The sequence below is a fragment of the Odontesthes bonariensis genome, chromosome 16, assembly GCF_027942865.1.
Source record: "Odontesthes bonariensis isolate fOdoBon6 chromosome 16, fOdoBon6.hap1, whole genome shotgun sequence".
Lineage (NCBI taxonomy): Eukaryota > Metazoa > Chordata > Actinopteri > Atheriniformes > Atherinopsidae > Odontesthes > Odontesthes bonariensis.
In genome coordinates, this window is record NC_134521.1 from 37,834,490 (window position 1) to 37,855,188 (window position 20,699).

The 20,699-nt window shown below is 45.4% G+C and overlaps 1 protein-coding gene across 1 annotated transcript; it reads left to right on the forward strand.

Annotated features, from left to right (window-relative positions):
• Nucleotides 1-1,069: 1,069 nt before the first annotated feature.
• On the forward strand, nt 1,070-20,414 carry smfn (small fragment nuclease). The gene is made up of 7 exons (XM_075487050.1): nt 1,070-1,323; nt 4,968-5,051; nt 5,130-5,207; nt 6,779-6,890; nt 11,190-11,298; nt 19,445-19,498; nt 20,046-20,414. Exons 1-7 carry the CDS (start codon nt 1,087-1,089, stop codon nt 20,164-20,166), a joined length of 795 nt encoding a protein of 264 aa, XP_075343165.1. The 5' UTR covers nt 1,070-1,086; the 3' UTR covers nt 20,167-20,414.
• Nucleotides 20,415-20,699: the final 285 nt, after the last annotated feature.

A 20,699-nucleotide genomic window follows, 5' to 3' on the forward strand; every position in this document is an offset into this window, starting at 1 on the left:
TACAACATACAGACGCAATCTTGTCAAAGAATGTTTTGTCTTCACCTTCGCAAAAACTATGTTGATAGGTACTTTTGCTGACAAAAAGGTGTATTGTTTCTGACAGTTCCAATCGCCCTTTCCATGTGAATTTGGAGATGGGCAATTTCCCTTGTATTTTCCACATTAAATTAAGATTAAGATCAGATTTATTGTCATGTATACATGCATACACACGAAATTTGTCCTCCGCTGTTAACCCATTGAGACATCCCTTGCTTCCAACTGACAGTGTCCTGTTGTGAAGGCGGGGATCTTTACCTCAGCACACAAAAGTCTGTAACTTACCAGAATGAAAATGCAGAGAACACACTCTCATCGACACCGGGATTGAGTGGAAAGTTATGCTTGGTCGTCTTACAGCAGCGATCCATGCTAGTCGACGACGCTTTGTTATCTCGGACACTTGGTCTCCGTGGGTGCGCCTCCAAGCAGGAAACCGGTAAAAAGATAAACCATTTACGATTTCCCCCCCATTCCTGTCACGGCTTACGCTATTGCACCCCACGACACAGCAACGTGCGACCATAGTGGCAAAGACAATAAGTAAAATAGATAAACCAACGAAGAAAGTTCCGAGACCAGGCGGGAGTACGTCTGCGCGCAGTGGAAAACAATGTAAACAAAACAGTTCTGAGCCTCCAGTATGGCCGCCGCTCACGTAGTGACGTCACGTGCCCGAGCCCTATTGAGCTGCGCTCTTTATCTGGTATTTTCAGCAAAAGGAACTATATTTTTGTTGTATGTGTTATGTATTGATAACTGCTCTGCTCTGTGGTTTGTATGTACTTGCTTAGAAGTATTAATAAAAATATTTATCTAAACAAATCTCACATCGGCGGTTGTGACGCATATTTTAAGCGACTAAAAAAATTAAACACCTTTTATTTTATTGTTATAAGATCTCTATAATCTTCACATTTATAATTACTTTAAAAAAAAATAATGAACTAAAATAAAATAAATGTACATGAAATACTTATACGGCCGTACAATCATTTCTGGCAGGCGGACACTTTTTGGCGCAACACCGGAAGTCAGTGGAGCATGACAGGATGCCTGCGGAGTGCAGCGCGGGCAGTGACTGCTTTCAGGCTGCTTCTGCCGCTCAGACACAGACCGGATCACTTGTGTGGCCCCAGAGTTGTGCAGCGGCCCGGCGGCATAAATCAGCCCAACGCGGCGTGGACAGGCCCCGGCTTTCCCCGCAGACTGGCTTCCGTGGCTGACTCCAGCAGCATGTCCTCCTCCATGTCCCAGAGGATGGTGTGGGTGGACCTGGAGGCAAGTCCCAAAGCCCAAGCAGCCGTGTTCATGTAGTACACAGTGTTTCCCGCAGGAAATTGCTTAGTCAAGGTGGTGAGTCGTCGGCCGGGACAAGGGGATAGCGTTCCGTCGGGTGGCAGCGGGGGGGGGGGGCGGGGGGGGGGGGGCGGGGGGGGGGGGGGGGCTGTTAGAGCAATAACGAAGCTGTTTAAGAGCTGTAACACTTTTTTATTTACATTATTAACTATTTACATTAACAACCAGTAGGTGTCGCAATTCAATGTTATCAATGCTGTCTTTTAATGTCTGAGCCTGGCAAAGCATTATTACTTCGGTTTAAAAAAAAAAAAAAAAAGTTTTTTATTTATTTATTTTTTTTTGGGAACGTTGACAAGGCGGCAGTGCAAGTTTGCTAAGGCGGCCGCCTTACCTATAATGCGCTGCGGGAAACACTGAGTACATGTGTTCATGTAGTACATGTGTTCTGCTGTATTTGTGGTGTTACGTGTTAAAGTTCGCTGGTGGTTCTGCGTGGACCCAACACTGGTCCATCCCTTGAGTTAGGAGCCTTTTTCCTGCCTGAATGGTTCATAGGTCAGAGTTAAGTGGCTGAACAAAGAAAAAACACATTCCTCTGAAGATGCTCAGGTACCAGAACTGGCCTGGAGATGAGGGAAGAAGCAGAAAATGTCCAAAGAGAAACTCTGAAAGAGCTTCAGGAAGCTGCAGAACTGCTGATCAGAACCCTTTAAAGGTTCCAGGAGGCTGCTTGGAAGCACATTCAGTCAGTCTGATGGTGCTGTTGTCCTGTTTAAGATGCTGTTGTCATGTTTTTGTCCTGTTTAAGATGCTGTTGTCGTGTTTTTGTCCTGTTTAAGATGCTGTTGTCCTGTTTTTGTCCTGTTTAAGATGCTGTTGTCCTGTTTTTGTCCTGTTTAAGATGCTGTTGTCCTGTTTTTGTCCTGTTTAAGATGCTGTTGTCATGTTTTTGTCCTGTTTAAGATGCTGTTGTCATGTTTTTGTCCTGTTTAAGATGCTGTTGTCGTGTTTTTGTCCTGTTTAAGATGCTGTTGTCATGTTTTTGTCCTGTTTAAGATGCTGTTGTCGTGTTTTTGTCCTGTTTAAGATGCTGTTGTCCTGTTTTTGTCCTGTTTAAGATGCTGTTGTCGTGTTTTTGTCCTGTTTAAGATGCTGTTGTCATGTTTTTGTCCTGTTTAAGATGCTGTTGTCCTGTTTTTGTCCTGTTTAAGATGCTGTTGTCCTGTTTTTGTCCTGTTTAAGATGCTGTTGTCCTGTTTTTGTCCTGTTTAAGATGCTGTTGTCGTGTTTTTGTCCTGTTTAAGATGCTGTTGTCCTGTTTTTGTCCTGTTTAAGATGCTGTTGTCCTGTTTTTGTCCTGTTTAAGATGCTGTTGTCCTGTTTTTGTCCTGTTTAAGATGCTGTTGTCGTGTTTTTGTCCTGTTTAAGATGCTGTTGTCGTGTTTTTGTCCTGTTTAAGATGCTGTTGTCGTGTTTTTGTCCTGTTTAAGATGCTGTTGTCGTGTTTTTGTCCTGTTTAAGATGCTGTTGTCGTGTTTTTGTCCTGTTTAAGATGCTGTTGTCCTGTTTTTGTCCTGTTTAAGATGCTGTTGTCGTGTTTTTGTCCTGTTTAAGATGCTGTTGTCATGTTTTTGTCCTGTTTAAGATGCTGTTGTCCTGTTTTTGTCCTGTTTAAGATGCTGTTGTCGTGTTTTTGTCCTGTTTAAGATGCTGTTGTCGTGTTTTTGTCCTGTTTAAGATGCTGTTGTCCTGTTTTTGTCCTGTTTAAGATGCTGTTGTCATGTTTTTGTCCTGTTTAAGATGCTGTTGTCCTGTTTTTGTCCTGTTTAAGATGCTGTTGTCGTGTTTTTGTCCTGTTTAAGATGCTGTTGTCCTGTTTAAGATGCTGTTGTCGTGTTTTTGTCCTGTTTAAGATGCTGTTGTCATGTTTTTGTCCTGTTTAAGATGCTGTTGTCATGTTTTTGTCCTGTTTAAGATGCTGTTGTCCTGTTTTTGTCCTGTTTAAGATGCTGTTGTCATGTTTTTGTCCTGTTTAAGATGCTGTTGTCATGTTTTTGTCCTGTTTAAGATGCTGTTGTCGTGTTTTTGTCCTGTTTAAGATGCTGTTGTCCTGTTTTTGTCCTGTTTAAGATGCTGTTGTCCTGTTTAAGATGCTGTTGTCGTGTTTTTGTCCTGTTTAAGATGCTGTTGTCCTGTTTTTGTCCTGTTTAAGATGCTGTTGTCCTGTTTTTGTCCTGTTTAAGATGCTGTTGTCCTGTTTTTGTCCTGTTTAAGATGCTGTTGTCATGTTTTTGTCCTGTTTAAGATGCTGTTGTCCTGTTTTTGTCCTGTTTAAGATGCTGTTGTCCTGTTTTTGTCCTGTTTAAGATGCTGTTGTCGTGTTTTTGTCCTGTTTAAGATGCTGTTGTCCTGTTTTTGTCCTGTTTAAGATGCTGTTGTCGTGTTTTTGTCCTGTTTAAGATGCTGTTGTCGTGTTTTTGTCCTGTTTAAGATGCTGTTGTCATGTTTTTGTCCTGTTTAAGATGCTGTTGTGCTGTTTTTGTCCTGTTTAAGATGCTGTTGTCCTGTTTTTGTCCTGTTTAAGATGCTGTTGTCGTGTTTTTGTCCTGTTTAAGATGCTGTTGTCCTGTTTTTGTCCTGTTTATGATGCTGTTGTCCTGTTTAAGATGCTGTTGTCGTGTTTTTGTCCTGTTTAAGATGCTGTTGTCATGTTTTTGTCCTGTTTAAGATGCTGTTGTCCTGTTTAAGATGCTGTTGTCCTGTTTTTGTCCTGTTTAAGATGCTGTTGTCGTGTTTTTGTCCTGTTTAAGATGCTGTTGTCCTGTTTTTGTCCTGTTTAAGATGCTGTTGTCCTGTTTTTGTCCTGTTTAAGATGCTGTTGTCGTGTTTTTGTCCTGTTTAAGATGCTGTTGTCGTGTTTTTGTCCTGTTTAAGATGCTGTTGTCCTGTTTTTGTCCTGTTTAAGATGCTGTTGTCGTGTTTTTGTCCTGTTTAAGATGCTGTTGTCATGTTTTTGTCCTGTTTAAGATGCTGTTGTCGTGTTTTTGTCCTGTTTAAGATGCTGTTGTCGTGTTTTTGTCCTGTTTAAGATGCTGTTGTCGTGTTTTTGTCCTGTTTAAGATGCTGTTGTCGTGTTTTTGTCCTGTTTAAGATGCTGTTGTCGTGTTTTTGTCCTGTTTAAGATGCTGTTGTCGTGTTTTTGTCCTGTTTAAGATGCTGTTGTCGTGTTTTTGTCCTGTTTAAGATGCTGTTGTCCTGTTTTTGTCCTGTTTAAGATGCTGTTGTCCTGTTTTTGTCCTGTTTAAGATGCTGTTGTCGTGTTTTTGTCCTGTTTAAGATGCTGTTGTCGTGTTTTTGTCCTGTTTAAGATGCTGTTGTCGTGTTTTTGTCCTGTTTAAGATGCTGTTGTCGTGTTTTTGTCCTGTTTAAGATGCTGTTGTCATGTTTTTGTCCTGTTTAAGGTGTTTTTGTCCTGTTTAAGATGCTGTTGTCGTGTTTTTGTCATGTTTTAGATGCTGTTGTCATAGCTGTGCTTTGGACCACAGGCTTTTAAAGTAAAGGAAAAGATGGCGCTGTTTTCTAGGCAGGCCAAACTAAACGTGTGTGTGACTCTTTGTTTTCAGATGACGGGTCTAGACATTGAGAAAGACCAAATCATAGAAATGGCGTGCATCATCACAGATTCTAACCTGAACATTCTGGCTGAGGTAACATGAACACTAACAGCGTTGCACAGCTTTCTCCTTCCTGTCTGGTAAATGAAAAATCTTTTTGTTGGTTGGCAGGGGCCCAACCTGATCATTAAGCAGCCGGACGAGCTGCTGGACGGGATGTCAGAGTGGTGCAAAGAGCATCATGGGAAGGTGAGTTAAAGTCTGTCCAAGGAAAGATGATCAATGAGGAAATATGAACTGAAATAAGTTTATTCATCTGGAAATGTAAACACAAATAGATCAAGGAATGAATGTGAATATATATGGACAAATAACAAGACTTATACTTAGACTTTATTTTCATTCTAAAGCACATTCGTAATGTGCTCCAAGGAAACAGAAGTAAAACAGTAAAGATCTAAAGTATATAAAAGGAGCAGAATAATGCAGATATCTGCAGCAGGATGTGTTATAACAGAGAATAAAGTCCCTGACAGGTGGTCACCTGCTCACTAAGGTGGGCCGATCACCGTCCCCCCCAGGACTCATCATAGGGCAGCTGGTCTGTAGTTGCAGAATAATGGGCTGATAGTTGGTGGGGGGGGCTTTTAAGAGTCGAGCCGTTTAAAGTCGATGAGCGCCCCCCCCCCCCCGGAGTCTGACTTGGCCTCTGATCCCCTCCTCAGGTTAGGGTTGCTCCAACAGAACCCAGGAACAACATCAGAGACCTCTCCAGAAGAGTTACTCAGTTCTAGGAGGAGCTAAGATGCAGCACAGAACCCTGGAGCCGCTGGGCCTCTGGTGGAGGAGCTCCTGGGCCTCTGGTGGAGGAGCTCCTGGGCCTCTGGTGGAGGAGCTCCTGGGCCTCTGGTGGAGGAGCCCCTCGGCCTCTGGTGGAGGAGCTCCTGGGCCTCTGGTGGAGGAGCTCCTGGGCCTCTGGTGGAGGAGCCCCTCGGCCTCTGGTGGAGGAGCTCCTGGGCCTCTGGTGGAGGAGCCCCTCGGCCTCTGGTGGAGGAGCTCCTGGGCCTCTGGTGGAGGAGCCCCTCGGCCTCTGGTGGAGGAGCTCCTGGGCCTCTGGTGGAGGAGCCCCTCGGCCTCTGGTGGAGGAGCCCCTCGGCCTCTGGTGGAGGAGCTCCTGGGCCTCTGGTGGAGGAGCTCCTGGGCCTCTGGTGGAGGAGCTCCTGGGCCTCTGGTGGAGGAGCTACTGGGCCTCTGGTGGAGGAGCTACTGGGCCTCTGGTGGAGGAGCTCCTGGGCCTCTGGTGGAGGAGCTCCTGGGCCTCTGGTGGAGGAGCTCCTGGGCCTCTGGTGGAGGAGCCGCTGGGCCTCTGGTGGAGGAGCCGCTGGGCCTCTGGTGGAGGAGCCGCTCTCTTTTCAGACGGAGAGGAACTCCCTTTCCGTTCCAGCTTTATTAAACCAGGCAGTCGGCCTCCTCTGACCTCTGACCCTCGGCCTTTTTCTCTGAAGCTGCTGCTCTGTGAGGGTCAGAATGTTCTGATATAGCATAGTATAGTTATATCAGCATAAGTCACTTCAGAAAACAATGATAGAATTAAATCTTTGGTCACCTGCTCAGGCATTTTTTCAGATTGGTTGTCGTAAAGTAATCTGAAGTCAAACGTTGGTCAGACACTTTAGTGTGGTTAATGTGTTAAGTGTTCACTCTCAGTCCCATATATCAGCACAAACTCACGGCTGTAAAGAAGGGAGTCTGTATATAGGATCTAACATATCAGTCCAGTTTCTGATGCTTCATCTGAACGGTTGTGTCTGGTCTGTTAGTCCGGGCTGACCCAGGCTGTGCGGGACAGCACCATCACCCTGGAACAAGCTGAGTACGAGTTCCTGTCCTTTGTCAGGCAGCACACTCCCCCCGGACAGTGCCCCCTAGCTGGTGAGTTATTTTACTGCATCAGCAGAAGTGTGACATCACTAAAGCCCTGTGCTGTGCTTTGAATGGTTTTAAATCACCAAACCATAGCTCATGCATGTGTCTAACATTTCATAAATTACCAGATTATTTATAAAGATGTTATACAGCAGAATTAGATGGAATCTGAACTGGTCACTGAAGTCATCCTGATTCAAGAGATTCCATCAGGCAAGCCGGTTCAATGCTGAATGGATCACCAGGGTTAGGGTAATTAGGATCTTACTGTTGGGTTAGGGTTAGAGTAATTAGGATCTTACTGTTGGGTTAGGGTTAGGGTAATTAGGATCTTACTGTTGGGTTAGGGTTAGAGTAATTAGGATCTTACTGTTGGGTTAGGGTTAGGGTAATTAGGATCTTACTGTTGGGTTAGGGTTAGGGTAATTAGGATCCTACTGTTGGGTTAGCGTTAGGGTAATTAGGATCTTACTGTTGGGTTAGGGTAATTAGGATCTTACTGTTGGGTTAGGGTAATTAGGATCTTACCGTTGGGTTAGGGTTAGAGTAAAAAGGATCTTATTGTTGGGTTAGGGTTAGGGTAATTAGGATCTTACTGTTGGGTTAGGGTTAGGGTAATTAGGATCTTACTGTTGGTTTAGGGTAATTAGGATCCTACTGTTGGGTTAGAGTAATTAGGATCTTACTGTTGGGTTTGGGTAATTAGGATCTTACTGTTGGGTTAGGGTTAGGGTAATTAGGATCCTACTGTTGGGTTAGCGTTAGGGTAATTAGGATCTTACTGTTGGGTTAGGGTAATTAGGATCTTACTGTTGGGTTAGGGTAATTAGGATCTTACCGTTGGGTTAGGGTTAGAGTAAAAAGGATCTTATTGTTGGGTTAGGGTTAGGGTAATTAGGATCTTACTGTTGGGTTAGGGTTAGGGTAATTAGGATCTTACTGTTGGTTTAGGGTAATTAGGATCCTACTGTTGGGTTAGAGTAATTAGGATCTTACTGTTGGGTTTGGGTAATTAGGATCTTACTGTTGGGTTAGGGTTAGGGTAATTAGGATCCTACTGTTGGGTTAGGGTTAGAGTAATTAGGATCTTATTGTTGGGTTAGGGTAATTAGGATCTTATTGTTGGGTTAGGGTTAGAGTAATTGGGATCTTATTGTTGGGTTAGGGTAAGGGTAATTAGGATCTTACTGTTGGGTTAGGGTTAGAGTAATTAGGATCTTATTGTTGGGTTAGGGTAATTAGGAGCTTACCGTTGGGTTAGGGTAATTAGGATCTTACTGTTGGGTTAGAGTAATTAGGATCTTATTGTTGGGTTAGGGTTAGGGTACTTAGGATCTTATTGTTGGGTTAGGGTAATTAGGAGCTTACCGTTGGGTTAGGGTTAGGGTAATTAGGATCTTACTGTTGGGTTAGGGTAATTAGGATCCTACTGTTGGGTTAGGGTTAGGGTAATTAGATCTTACTGTTGGGTTAGGGTTAGGTAATTAGGATCTTACTGTTGGGTTAGGGTAATTAGGATCTTACTGTTGGGTTAGGGTTAGGGTAATTAGGATCTTACTGTTGGGTTAGGGTTAGAGTAATTAGGATCTTATTGTTGGGTTAGGGTTAGGGTAATTACGATCCTACTGTTGGGTTAGGGTAATTAGGAGCTTACCGTTGGGTTAGGGTTAGAGTAATTAGGATCTTATTGTTGGGTTAGGGTTAGGGTAATTAGGATCTTATTGTTGGGTTAGGGTTAGAGTAATTAGGATCTTACTGTTGGGTTAGGGTTAGGGTAATTAGGATCCTACTGTTGGGTTAGGGTAATTAGGAGCTTACCGTTGGGTTAGGGTTAGAGTAATTAGGATCTTAATGTTGGGTTAGGGTTAGGGTAATTAGGATCCTACTGTTGGGTTAGGGTAATTAGGATCCTACTGTTGGGTTAGGGTTAGGGTAATTAGGATCCTACTGTTGGGTTAGGGTAATTAGGATCTTACTGTTGGGTTAGGGTTAGAGTAATTAGGATCTTATTGTTGGGTTAGGGTTAGAGTAATTAGGATCTTATTGTTGGGTTAGGGTTAGGGTAATTAGGATCCTACTGTTGGGTTAGGGTAATTAGGAGCTTACCGTTGGGTTGGGGTTAGGGTAATTAGGATCCTACTGTAGGGTTAGGGTAATTAGGATCCTACTGTTGGGTTAGGGTAAATAGGATCCTAATGTTGGGTTAGGGTAATTAGGATCCTACTGTTGGGTTAGGGTAATTAGGATCCTACTGTTGGGTTAGGGTTAGAGTAATTAGGATCTTAATGTTGGGTTAGGGTTAGGGTAATTAGGATCCTACTGTAGGGTTAGGGTAATTAGGATCTTAATGTTGGGTTAGGGTAAATAGGATCCTAATGTTGGGTTAGGGTTAGGGTAATTAGGATCCTACTGTTGGGTTAGGGTAATTAGGATCCTACTGTAGGGTTAGGGTAATTAGGATCCTACTGTTGGGTTAGGGTAATTAGGATCCTACTGTTGGGTTAGGGTAATTAGGATCTTACTGTTGGGTTAGGGTTAGAGTAATTAGGATCTTAATGTTGGGTTAGGGTTAGGGTAATTAGGATCCTACTGTTGGGTTAGAGTAATTAGGATCTTACTGTTGGGTTAGGGTTAGAGTAATTAGGATCTTAATGTTGGGTTAGGGTTAGGGTAATTAGGATCCTACTGTAGGGTTAGGGTAATTAGGATCTTAATGTAGGGTTAGGGTTAGGGTAATTAGGATCCTACTGTAGGGTTAGGGTAATTAGGATCCTACTGTTGGGTTAGGGTAAATAGGATCCTAATGTTGGGTTAGGGTTAGGGTAATTAGGATCCTACTGTAGGGTTAGGGTAATTAGGATCCTACTGTTGGGTTAGGGTAAATAGGATCCTAATGTTGGGTTAGCGTTAGGGTAATTAGGATCCTACTGTTGGGTTAGGGTAAATAGGATCCTAATGTTGGGTTAGGGTTAGGGTAATTAGGATCCTACTGTAGGGTTAGGGTAATTAGGATCCTACTGTTGGGTTAGGGTAAATAGGATCCTAATGTTGGGTTAGGGTAATTAGGATCCTACTGTTGGGTTAGGGTAATTAGGATCCTACTGTTGGGTTAGGGTAATTAGGATCCTACTGTTGGGTTAGGGTAAATAGGATCCTACTGTTGGGTTAGGGTAATTAGGATCCTACTGTTGGGTTAGGGTAAATAGGATCCTACTGTTGGGCCATTTAAACTGTATTTGCTCAGAAAGCAACATTATTTGTGACATTTTGAAATTTAACAGAACAGGTTTAGGTGGCAGTTGGGTCTGCAGAGCTCCATCTGTGAACATGTCCCTCAGAACTCCCAGCTGTGTTAAAGCAGCTGTGTGAAAGCAGCTCTGTGAAAGCAGCTGTGCGAGGCAGCTGTGTGAAAGCAGCTGTGTGAAGGCAGATGTGTGAAAGCAGCTGTGTGAAGGCAGCTGTGTGAAAGGAGTTGTGTGAAAGCAGCTGTGTGAAAGCAGCTGTGTTAAAGCAGCTGTGTGAAAGCAGCTGTGTTAAAGCAGCTGTGTGAAAGCAGCTGTGTGAAAGCAGCTGTGTGAAGGCAGCTGTGTGAAAGCAGCTGTGTGAAAGCAGCTGTGTTAAAGCAGCTGTGTGAAGGCAGCTGTGTGAAAGCAGCTGTGTGAAAGCAGCTGTGTGAAGGCAGCTGTGTGAAGGCAGCTGTGTGAAGGCAGCTGTGTGAAAGCAGCTGTGTGAAAGCAGCTGTGTTAAAGCAGCTGTGTGAAGGCAGCTGTGTGAAGGCAGCTGTGTGAAAGCAGCTGTGTGAAGGCAGCTGTGTTAAAGCAGCTGTGTGAAGGCAGCTGTGTGAAGGCAGCTGTGTGAAAGGAGCTGTGTGAAAGCAGCTGTGTGAAAGCAGCTGTGTGAAAGCAGCTGTGTGAAGGCAGCTGTGTGAAGGCAGCTGTGTGAAGGCAGCTGTGTGAAAGCAGCTGTGTGAAAGCAGCTGTGTGAAGGCAGCTGTGTGAAGGCAGCTGTGTGAAGGCAGCTGTGTGAAAGCAGCTGTGTGAAAGCAGCTGTGTGAAAGCAGCTGTGTTAAAGCAGCTGTGTTAAAGCAGCTGTGTGAAGGCAGCTGTGTGAAGGCAGCTGTGTGAAAGCAGCTGTGTGAAGGCAGCTGTGTGAAGGCAGCTGTGTGAAGGCAGCTGTGTGAAAGGAGCTGTGTGAAAGCAGCTGTGTTAAAGCAGCTGTGTGAAAGCAGCTGTGTGAAAGACCACCAGGACAGTTGGTTTGGTGTGTGAGTATCTGAGTCACATGTCATGATTTGTCATTCTCCAGGAAACTCTGTGCATGCAGACAAGAGGTTCCTGGACAAGTTCATGCCACAGTTCATGTACCACCTTCACTACAGAATCATTGATGTCAGCACCATCAAGGAGCTTAGCAGGTCAGCGTTTGAACTAATGTGGAAACATTTGGTGTTTACTTGTGTCCCGTCTGACCTGATCACATGTGGACAGGTCTAACTGCAGGTATGAAAGCACTCAGGCCAGATTAAAACCCATTCTGGGTGCACTCTGGCCTGGGAAGAAGCGTCACTCCTTTCTTAAAACATTCTGAAAATCATTCAGACCACGATAAAGAACAACTTTCCTCTGACAAGAATACTCTGTTCTGCTAACCCTAACCCTGTTCTGCTAACCCTGACTCCGTTCTGCTAACCCTGACTCTGTTCTGCTAACCCTAACCCTGTTCTGCTAACCCTGACTCTGTTCTGCTAACCCTAACCCTGTTCTGCTAACCCTGACTCTGTTCTGCTAACCCTAACTCTGTTCTGCTAACCCTGACTCCGTTCTGCTAACCCTGACTCCGTTCTGCTAACCCTAACCCTGTTCTGCTAACCTTAATTCTGTTCTGCTAACCCTAACCCTGTTCTGCTAACCCTGACTCTGTTCTGCTAACCCTGACTCTGTTCTGCTAACCCTGACTCTGTTCTGCTAACCCTAACTCTGTTCTGCTAACCCTAACCCTGTTCTGCTAACCCTAACTCTGTTCTGCTAACCCTAACCCTGTTCTGCTAACCCTGACTCTGTTCTGCTAACCCTGACTCTGTTCTGCTAACCCTGACTCTGTTCTGCTAACCCTAACTCTGTTCTGCTAACCCTAACCCTGTTCTGCTAACCCTAACCCTGTTCTGCTAACCCTGACTCTGTTCCGCTAACCCTTACTCTGTTCCACTAACCCTAACCCTGTTCTGCTAACCCTGACTCTGTTCCGCTAACCCTAACCCTGTTCCGCTAACCTTAACTCTGTTCCGCTAACCCTAACTCTGTTCCGCTAACCCTGACTCTGTTCCGCTAACCCTAACTCTGTTCCGCTAACCCTAACTCTGTTCTGCTAACCCTAACTCTGTTCCGCTAACCCTGACTCTGTTCCGCTAACCCTGACTCTGTTCCGCTAACCCTGACTCTGTTCCGCTAACCCTGACTCTGTTCCGCTAACCCTAACTCTGTTCCGCTAACCCTAACCCTGTTCCGCTAACCCTGACTCTGTTCCGCTAACCCTAACTCTGTTCCGCTAACCCTAACCCTGTTCCGCTAACCTTAACTCTGTTCCGCTAACCCTAACTCTGTTCCGCTAACCCTGACTCTGTTCCGCTAACCCTAACTCTGTTCCGCTAACCCTAACTCTGTTCTGCTAACCCTAACTCTGTTCCGCTAACCCTGACTCTGTTCCGCTAACCCTGACTCTGTTCCGCTAACCCTGACTCTGTTCCGCTAACCCTAACTCTGTTCCGCTAACCCTAACCCTGTTCCGCTAACCCTGACTCTGTTCCGCTAACCCTAACTCTGTTCTGCTAACCCTAACTCTGTTCCGCTAACCTTAACTCTGTTCCGCTAACCTTAACTCTGTTCTGCTAACCTTAACTCTGTTCTGCTAACCCTAACTCTGTTCCGCTAACCTTAACCCTGTTCCGCTAACCCTAACCCTGTTCCGCTAACCCTAACCCTGTTCTGCTAACCCTAACTCTGTTCTGCTAACCCTAACTCTGTTCTGCTAACCCTGACTCTGTTCCGCTAACCCTTACTCTGTTCCGCTAACCCTGACTCTGTTCCGCTAACCTTAACTCTGTTCCGCTAACCCTAACCCTGTTCCGCTAACCCTAACCCTGTTCCGCTAACCCTAACCCTGTTCCGCTAACCCTAACCCTGTTCCGCTAACCTTAACCCTGTTCTGCTAACCCTAACTCTGTTCTGCTAACCCTAACTCTGTTCTGCTAACCCTAACCCTGTTCTGCTAACCCTGACCCTGTTCTGCTAACCCTGACCCTGTTCTGCTAACCCTGACTCTGTTCTGCTAACCCTTACTCTGTTCCACTAACCCTAACCCTGTTCTGCTAACCCTGACTCTGTTCCGCTAACCCTAACCCTGTTCCGCTAACCTTAACTCTGTTCCGCTAACCCTAACTCTGTTCCGCTAACCCTGACTCTGTTCCGCTAACCCTAACTCTGTTCCGCTAACCCTAACTCTGTTCTGCTAACCCTAACTCTGTTCCGCTAACCCTGACTCTGTTCCGCTAACCCTGACTCTGTTCCGCTAACCCTGACTCTGTTCCGCTAACCCTGACTCTGTTCCGCTAACCCTAACTCTGTTCCGCTAACCCTAACCCTGTTCCGCTAACCCTGACTCTGTTCCGCTAACCCTAACTCTGTTCCGCTAACCCTAACCCTGTTCCGCTAACCTTAACTCTGTTCCGCTAACCCTAACTCTGTTCCGCTAACCCTGACTCTGTTCCGCTAACCCTAAATCTGTTCCGCTAACCCTAACTCTGTTCTGCTAACCCTAACTCTGTTCCGCTAACCCTGACTCTGTTCCGCTAACCCTGACTCTGTTCCGCTAACCCTGACTCTGTTCCGCTAACCCTAACTCTGTTCCGCTAACCCTAACCCTGTTCCGCTAACCCTGACTCTGTTCCGCTAACCCTAACTCTGTTCTGCTAACCCTAACTCTGTTCCGCTAACCTTAACTCTGTTCCGCTAACCTTAACTCTGTTCTGCTAACCTTAACTCTGTTCTGCTAACCCTAACTCTGTTCCGCTAACCTTAACCCTGTTCCGCTAACCCTAACCCTGTTCCGCTAACCCTAACCCTGTTCTGCTAACCCTAACTCTGTTCTGCTAACCCTAACTCTGTTCTGCTAACCCTGACTCTGTTCCGCTAACCCTTACTCTGTTCCGCTAACCCTGACTCTGTTCCGCTAACCTTAACTCTGTTCCGCTAACCCTAACCCTGTTCCGCTAACCCTAACCCTGTTCCGCTAACCCTAACCCTGTTCCGCTAACCCTAACCCTGTTCCGCTAACCTTAACCCTGTTCTGCTAACCCTAACTCTGTTCTGCTAACCCTAACTCTGTTCTGCTAACCCTAACCCTGTTCTGCTAACCCTGACCCTGTTCTGCTAACCCTGACCCTGTTCTGCTAACCCTGACTCTGTTCCGCTAACCCTAACTCTGTTCTGCTAACCCTAACTCTGTTCCGCTAACCCTAACTCTGTTCCGCTAACCCTAACCCTGTTCCGCTAACCCTTACTCTGTTCTGCTAACCCTAACTCTGTTCTGCTAACCCTAACCCTGTTCTGCTAACCCTAACTCTGTTCCGCTAACCCTAACCCTGTCCTGCTAAACCTGACTCTGTTCCGCTAACCCTAACCCTGTTCTGCTAACCCTGACTCTGTTCCGCTAACCTTAACTCTGTTCTGCTAACCTTGACTCTGTTCCGCTAACCCTAACCCTGTTCCGCTAACCCTAACCCTGTTCTGCTAACCCTAACCCTGTTCTGCTAACCCTGACTCTGTTCTGCTAACCCTAACTCTGTTCTGCTAACCCTGACTCTGTTCCGCTAACCCTAACTCTGTTCTGCTAACCCTAACTCTTTTCTGCTAACCCTAACCCTGTTCTGCTAACCCTAACTCTGTTCTGCTAACCCTAACCCTGTTCTGCTAACCCTAACTCTGTTCTGCTAACCCTAACCCTGTTCTGCTAACCCTAACTTTGTTCTGCTAATCTTAACTCTGTTCTGCTAACCCTAACCCTGTTCTGCTAACCCTAACTCTGTTCTGCTAACCCTAACCTTGTTCTGCTAACCCTGACACTTTTCTGCTAACCCTAACTCTGTTCTGCTAACCCTAACCTTGTTCTGCTAACCCTGACCCTGTTCTGCTAACCCTAACCCTGTTCTGCTAACCCTGACACTTTTCTGCTAACCCTAACTCTGTTCTGCTAACCCTAACCCTGTTCTGCTAACCCTAACCCTGTTCTGCTAACCCTAACCCTGTTCTGCTAACCCTAACTCTGTTCTGCTAACCCTAACCCTGTTCTGCTAACCCTAACTCTGTTCTGCTAACCCTAACCCTGTTCTGCTAACCCTAACTTTGTTCTGCTAATCTTAACTCTGTTCTGCTAACCCTAACCCTGTTCTGCTAACCCTAACTCTGTTCTGCTAACCCTAACCTTGTTCTGCTAACCCTGACACTTTTCTGCTAACCCTAACTCTGTTCTGCTAACCCTAACCTTGTTCTGCTAACCCTGACCCTGTTCTGCTAACCCTAACCCTGTTCTGCTAACCCTAACCCTGTTCTGCTAACCCTAACTCTGTTCTGCTAACCCTAACTCTGTTCTGCTAACCTTAACTCTGTTCTGCTAACCCTGACCCTGTTCTGCTAACCCTAACCCTGTTCTGCTAACCCTAACCCTGTTCTGCTAACCCTAACTCTGTTCTGCTAACCCTAACTCTGTTCTGCTAACCTTAACCCTGTTCTGCTAACCCTAACTCTGTTCTGCTAACCCTAACTCTGTTCTGCTAACCCTAATCCTGTTCTGCTAACCCTAACTTTGTTCTGCTAACCTTAACTCTGTTCTGCTAACCCTAACCCTGTTCTGCTAACCCTAACTCTGTTCTGCTAACCCTAACCTTGTTCTGCTAACCCTGACACTTTTCTGCTAACCCTAACTCTGTTCTGCTAACCCTAACCTTGTTCTGCTAACCCTGACCCTGTTCTGCTAACCCTAACCCTGTTCTGCTAACCCTGACACTTTTCTGCTAACCCTAACTCTGTTCTGCTAACCCTAACCCTGTTCTGCTAACCCTAACTCTGTTCTGCTAACCCTAACTCTGTTCTGCTAACCCTAACCCTGTTCTGCTAACCCTAACTCTGTTCTGCTAACCCTAACCCTGTTCTGCTAACCCTAACTTTGTTCTGCTAATCTTAACTCTGTTCTGCTAACCCTAACCCTGTTCTGCTAACCCTAACTCTGTTCTGCTAACCCTAACCTTGTTCTGCTAACCCTGACACTTTTCTGCTAACCCTAACTCTGTTCTGCTAACCCTAACCTTGTTCTGCTAACCCTGACCCTGTTCTGCTAACCCTAACCCTGTTCTGCTAACCCTGACACTTTTCTGCTAACCCTAACTCTGTTCTGCTAACCCTAACCCTGTTCTGCTAACCCTAACCCTGTTCTGCTAACCCTAACCCTGTTCTGCTAACCCTAACCCTGTTCTGCTAACCCTAACTCTGTTCTGCTAACCCTAACCCTGTTCTGCTAACCCTAACTCTGTTCTGCTAACCCTAACCCTGTTCTGCTAACCCTAACTTTGTTCTGCTAATCTTAACTCTGTTCTGCTAACCCTAACCCTGTTCTGCTAACCCTAACTCTGTTCTGCTAACCCTAACCTTGTTCTGCTAACCCTGACACTTTTCTGCTAACCCTAACTCTGTTCTGCTAACCCTAACTCTGTTCTGCTAACCCTGACTCTGTTCCGCTAACCCTAACTCTGTTCTGCTAACCCTAACTCTTTTCTGCTAACCCTAACCCTGTTCTGCTAACCCTAACTCTGTTCTGCTAACCCTAACCCTGTTCTGCTAACCCTAACTCTGTTCTGCTAACCCTAACCCTGTTCTGCTAACCCTAACTTTGTTCTGCTAATCTTAACTCTGTTCTGCTAACCCTAACCCTGTTCTGCTAACCCTAACTCTGTTCTGCTAACCCTAACCTTGTTCTGCTAACCCTGACACTTTTCTGCTAACCCTAACTCTGTTCTGCTAACCCTAACCATGTTCTGCTAACCCTGACCCTGTTCTGCTAACCCTAACCCTGTTCTGCTAACCCTGACACTTTTCTGCTAACCCTAACTCTGTTCTGCTAACCCTAACCCTGTTCTGCTAACCCTAACCCTGTTCTGCTAACCCTAACCCTGTTCTGCTAACCCTAACCCTGTTCTGCTAACCCTAACTCTGTTCTGCTAACCCTAACTCTGTTCTGCTAACCCTAATCCTGTTCTGCTAACCCTAACTTTGTTCTGCTAATCTTAACTCTGTTCTGCTAACCCTAACCCTGTTCTGCTAACCCTAACTCTGTTCTGCTAACCCTAACCTTGTTCTGCTAACCCTGACACTTTTCTGCTAACCCTAACTCTGTTCTGCTAACCCTAACCTTGTTCTGCTAACCCTGACCCTGTTCTGCTAACCCTAACCCTGTTCTGCTAACCCTGACACTTTTCTGCTAACCCTAACTCTGTTCTGCTAACCCTAACCCTGTTCTGCTAACCCTAACTCTGTTCTGCTAACCCTAACTCTGTTCTGCTAACCCTAACCCTGTTCTGCTAACCCTAACTCTGTTCTGCTAACCCTAACCCTGTTCTGCTAACCCTAACTTTGTTCTGCTAATCTTAACTCTGTTCTGCTAACCCTAACCCTGTTCTGCTAACCCTAACTCTGTTCTGCTAACCCTAACCTTGTTCTGCTAACCCTGACACTTTTCTGCTAACCCTAACTCTGTTCTGCTAACCCTAACCTTGTTCTGCTAACCCTGACCCTGTTCTGCTAACCCTAACCCTGTTCTGCTAACCCTGACACTTTTCTGCTAACCCTAACTCTGTTCTGCTAACCCTAACCCTGTTCTGCTAACCCTAACTCTGTTCTGCTAACCTTAACTCTGTTCTGCTAACCCTAACCCTGTTCTGCCAACCCTAACTCTGTTCTGCTAACCTTAACTCTGTTCTGCTAACCCTAACCCTGTTCTGCTAACCCTAACCCTGTTCTGCTAACCCTAACCCTGTTCTGCTAACCCTAACTCTGTTCTGCTAACCCTAAGTCTGTTCCGCTAACCTTAACTCTGTTCTGCTAACCCTAAGTCTGTTCTGCTAACCCTAAGTCTGTTCTGCTAACCCTAACCCTGTTCTGCTAACCCTTACTCTGTTCCACTAACCCTAACCCTGTTCTGCTAACCCTAACTCTGTTCCGCTAACCCTAACCCTGTTCTGCTAACCCTAACTCTGTTCCGCTAACCCTAACCCTGTTCTGCTAACCTTAACTCTGTTCTGCTAACCCTAACTCTGTTCTGCTAACCCTAACCCTGTTCTGCTAACCCTAACTCTGTTCTGCTAACCCTAACCCTGTTCTGCTAACCCTAACTCTGTTCTGCTAACCCTAAGTCTGTTCTGCTAACCCTAACTCTGTTCTGCTAACCCTAAGTCTGTTCTGCTAACCCTAAGTCTGTTCTGCTAACCCTAACTCTGTTCTGCTAACCTTAATTCGGATGTGCAGAGCTGAGCCACACATGTCTCTGCTCATAAAACACAAACTCATGATTATATCCCCAACAGAAGAAGCTGTTCTTAGAATAAATGTCAGATTGAGATGTAACAGAGATATAACCTTAACAGTGAGCCAATGTGCTGCACTTTTACTATTAAACTTAATGCTATTACAGTGTTGATGAATGGACATGCTCTAATAAGTTGAGTAACACATTCCTGTCTTGCCTTTAATTGTAGCTCTTTGCAGTTTTTTAAACTGGTGGGAGATGCTATGCTATGCTATTCTATGCTATCAGAATCAGAGTCGCTTTTTATTGCCAGGTATGTGGACACACACGAGGAATTTGACTCCGGTTACACCCCACTCTCTTTAGTGCAACAAGTACAAAAAATAGACATAGAACAAGATTAAATCAGAAGTGCAAATTGGTGCATGGTGCAAGGATGATACACTGAAGTCCGGTTTTAGCTGTTTAACACAGAGACAGCCTGAGGGAAGAAACTGTTCCTGTGTCTTGTTGTTTTGGCGTACAGAGTTCTGTAGCGCCTTGCAGAAGGGAGGAGTTTAAACAGTTTGTGTCCAGGGTGTGATGGGTCTGCAGAGATGTTACCTGCCCGTTTCCTGACTCTGGACAGGTACAGATCCTGGATGGAGGGCAGGCTGACACCAGCCTCTGCTATGACATCCAGGAGAGCATCATCTATGCTATGCTATGCTATGCTATGCATGGGACGGATAAGATTCTTACTGACTCGATGCAACCAGGAAACTTTGCTGATAGAAAAACATGTGAAAAAGACCCTTTGTTTGTCAGACAGAGAAACAGCACCCAGCACTTTCTTAATGAGGAGCAGAACCTTCCATCTCTGCCCAAAGACACTTAGATCTGCAGCTTCCTAACCCACCCACCTGAATAAATGATGAGGGATGGAATGGTGTTCTCCTCTGAATGAAAAAGACATTAATGTGGCTTTGCCTTTGTTCTGTGGACGTGTTTAGACGCTGGTTTCCTGCGGAATACAAAATGGGACCTCACAAGAAAGGAACGCACAGGTAAATGAAGCAAGAAGGGAAACTCATTTCTAACCTATCAAGGAGATGGATGCTAACTCCTACTCTTCCTCCACCTGAGCTGGGAGGACTAAAAGCATTGATGGAATGCTGAATGTGCAACATTCTGCCTATCCCAGCATGTGTCAGACATATGGGATGCAGATACAGAAGGACACTGTTCCCACACTATAGCTACCTTTAGAATTCCACTGTGCAAAATAACAGGAACCTGGGATTCACTCACCATTATCCCTGTGAGGGTTTCTTTTAGCATCGTCTGTTTGTACGTGAATGCATCATTTCCCTCTTTCTGTCAATTTTCTGACTGTGCTGTCATGAACTTTAACCTTTAACCTGCTAACTGAGGTTGGATTGGAATCATATCGTCCACTTCTTGGAAGATTGGCAGCTTCCAAGCAGGAACCCAAATCCTGAAATGAGATATGATTGGTTCCTTAAGGACTTCCTGGTCCTCAGACAGTGTTTCTGCCTCTGGTGGCCTTCGGTCTTCTTTAAGTCATATGTCCTGTTGTTGTCCCCCCCCCAGAGCTTTGGATGACATCCAGGAGAGCATCAAAGAGCTGCGGTACTACAGAGCCAACGTCTTCAAAGCATCGCCAGAGGAGAAGTGCAAGCTCGTGGAAAATGGAGGCAGCGATAAGAGTTAGCACACAAGTGTGAGACCATGAGGAAATGTGTGATTAGTACAGTTTGATGATCAATGTTAATTTAGAAAATGATTTTACTTTCTGTTTAGGTTTAGCTTCCCAGTTGATCTATGTTTCAATGGTTATTGAGAGGTTTCCACACAGGGAGCGGGATTGTTGGAACAGTTTATTCACCTGTTTAACCAGGATGGATTACAGACTGGGTTTTTTTGTTGCTGTTTTAAATCAAACCAAATAAACTCCTCAAAGAGGGAACTGTCCCGTCTCCATTCTTTTACCTTGACTGGTGTAATGTCTGTTCATGCAAGAAAACTAACAAACTGCAGCGGTGTGCACAGACCTTTGATGTGCAAACGTGTTCAGACTGAGATCTCTGTCAATCATGCAACATATGAGTGTTGTAGAACAATCAAGTGCAAAGTTAAAGCAACTTACTCTCGTTCTCGTACAAGTTGGTGGAACTATGGCAGTATGCGTATATTTAGTTAAACATCTGTTCTGGTTGGGACCAGCATGACTCATGTCCACTTTGT

Bases quoted from the DNA above. Each gene is read 5' to 3' on its own strand.
- smfn (XM_075487050.1), top strand. From the start codon at position 1,087: ATGACAGGATGCCTGCGGAGTGCAGCGCGGGCAGTGACTGCTTTCAGG. The intron at 1,324-4,967 runs GCAAGTCCCAAA...CTTTGTTTTCAG, and splicing joins TGGTGTGGGTGGACCTGGAG to ATGACGGGTCTAGACATTGA. The intron at 11,299-19,444 runs GTCAGCGTTTGA...GGACGTGTTTAG, and splicing joins ACCATCAAGGAGCTTAGCAG to ACGCTGGTTTCCTGCGGAAT.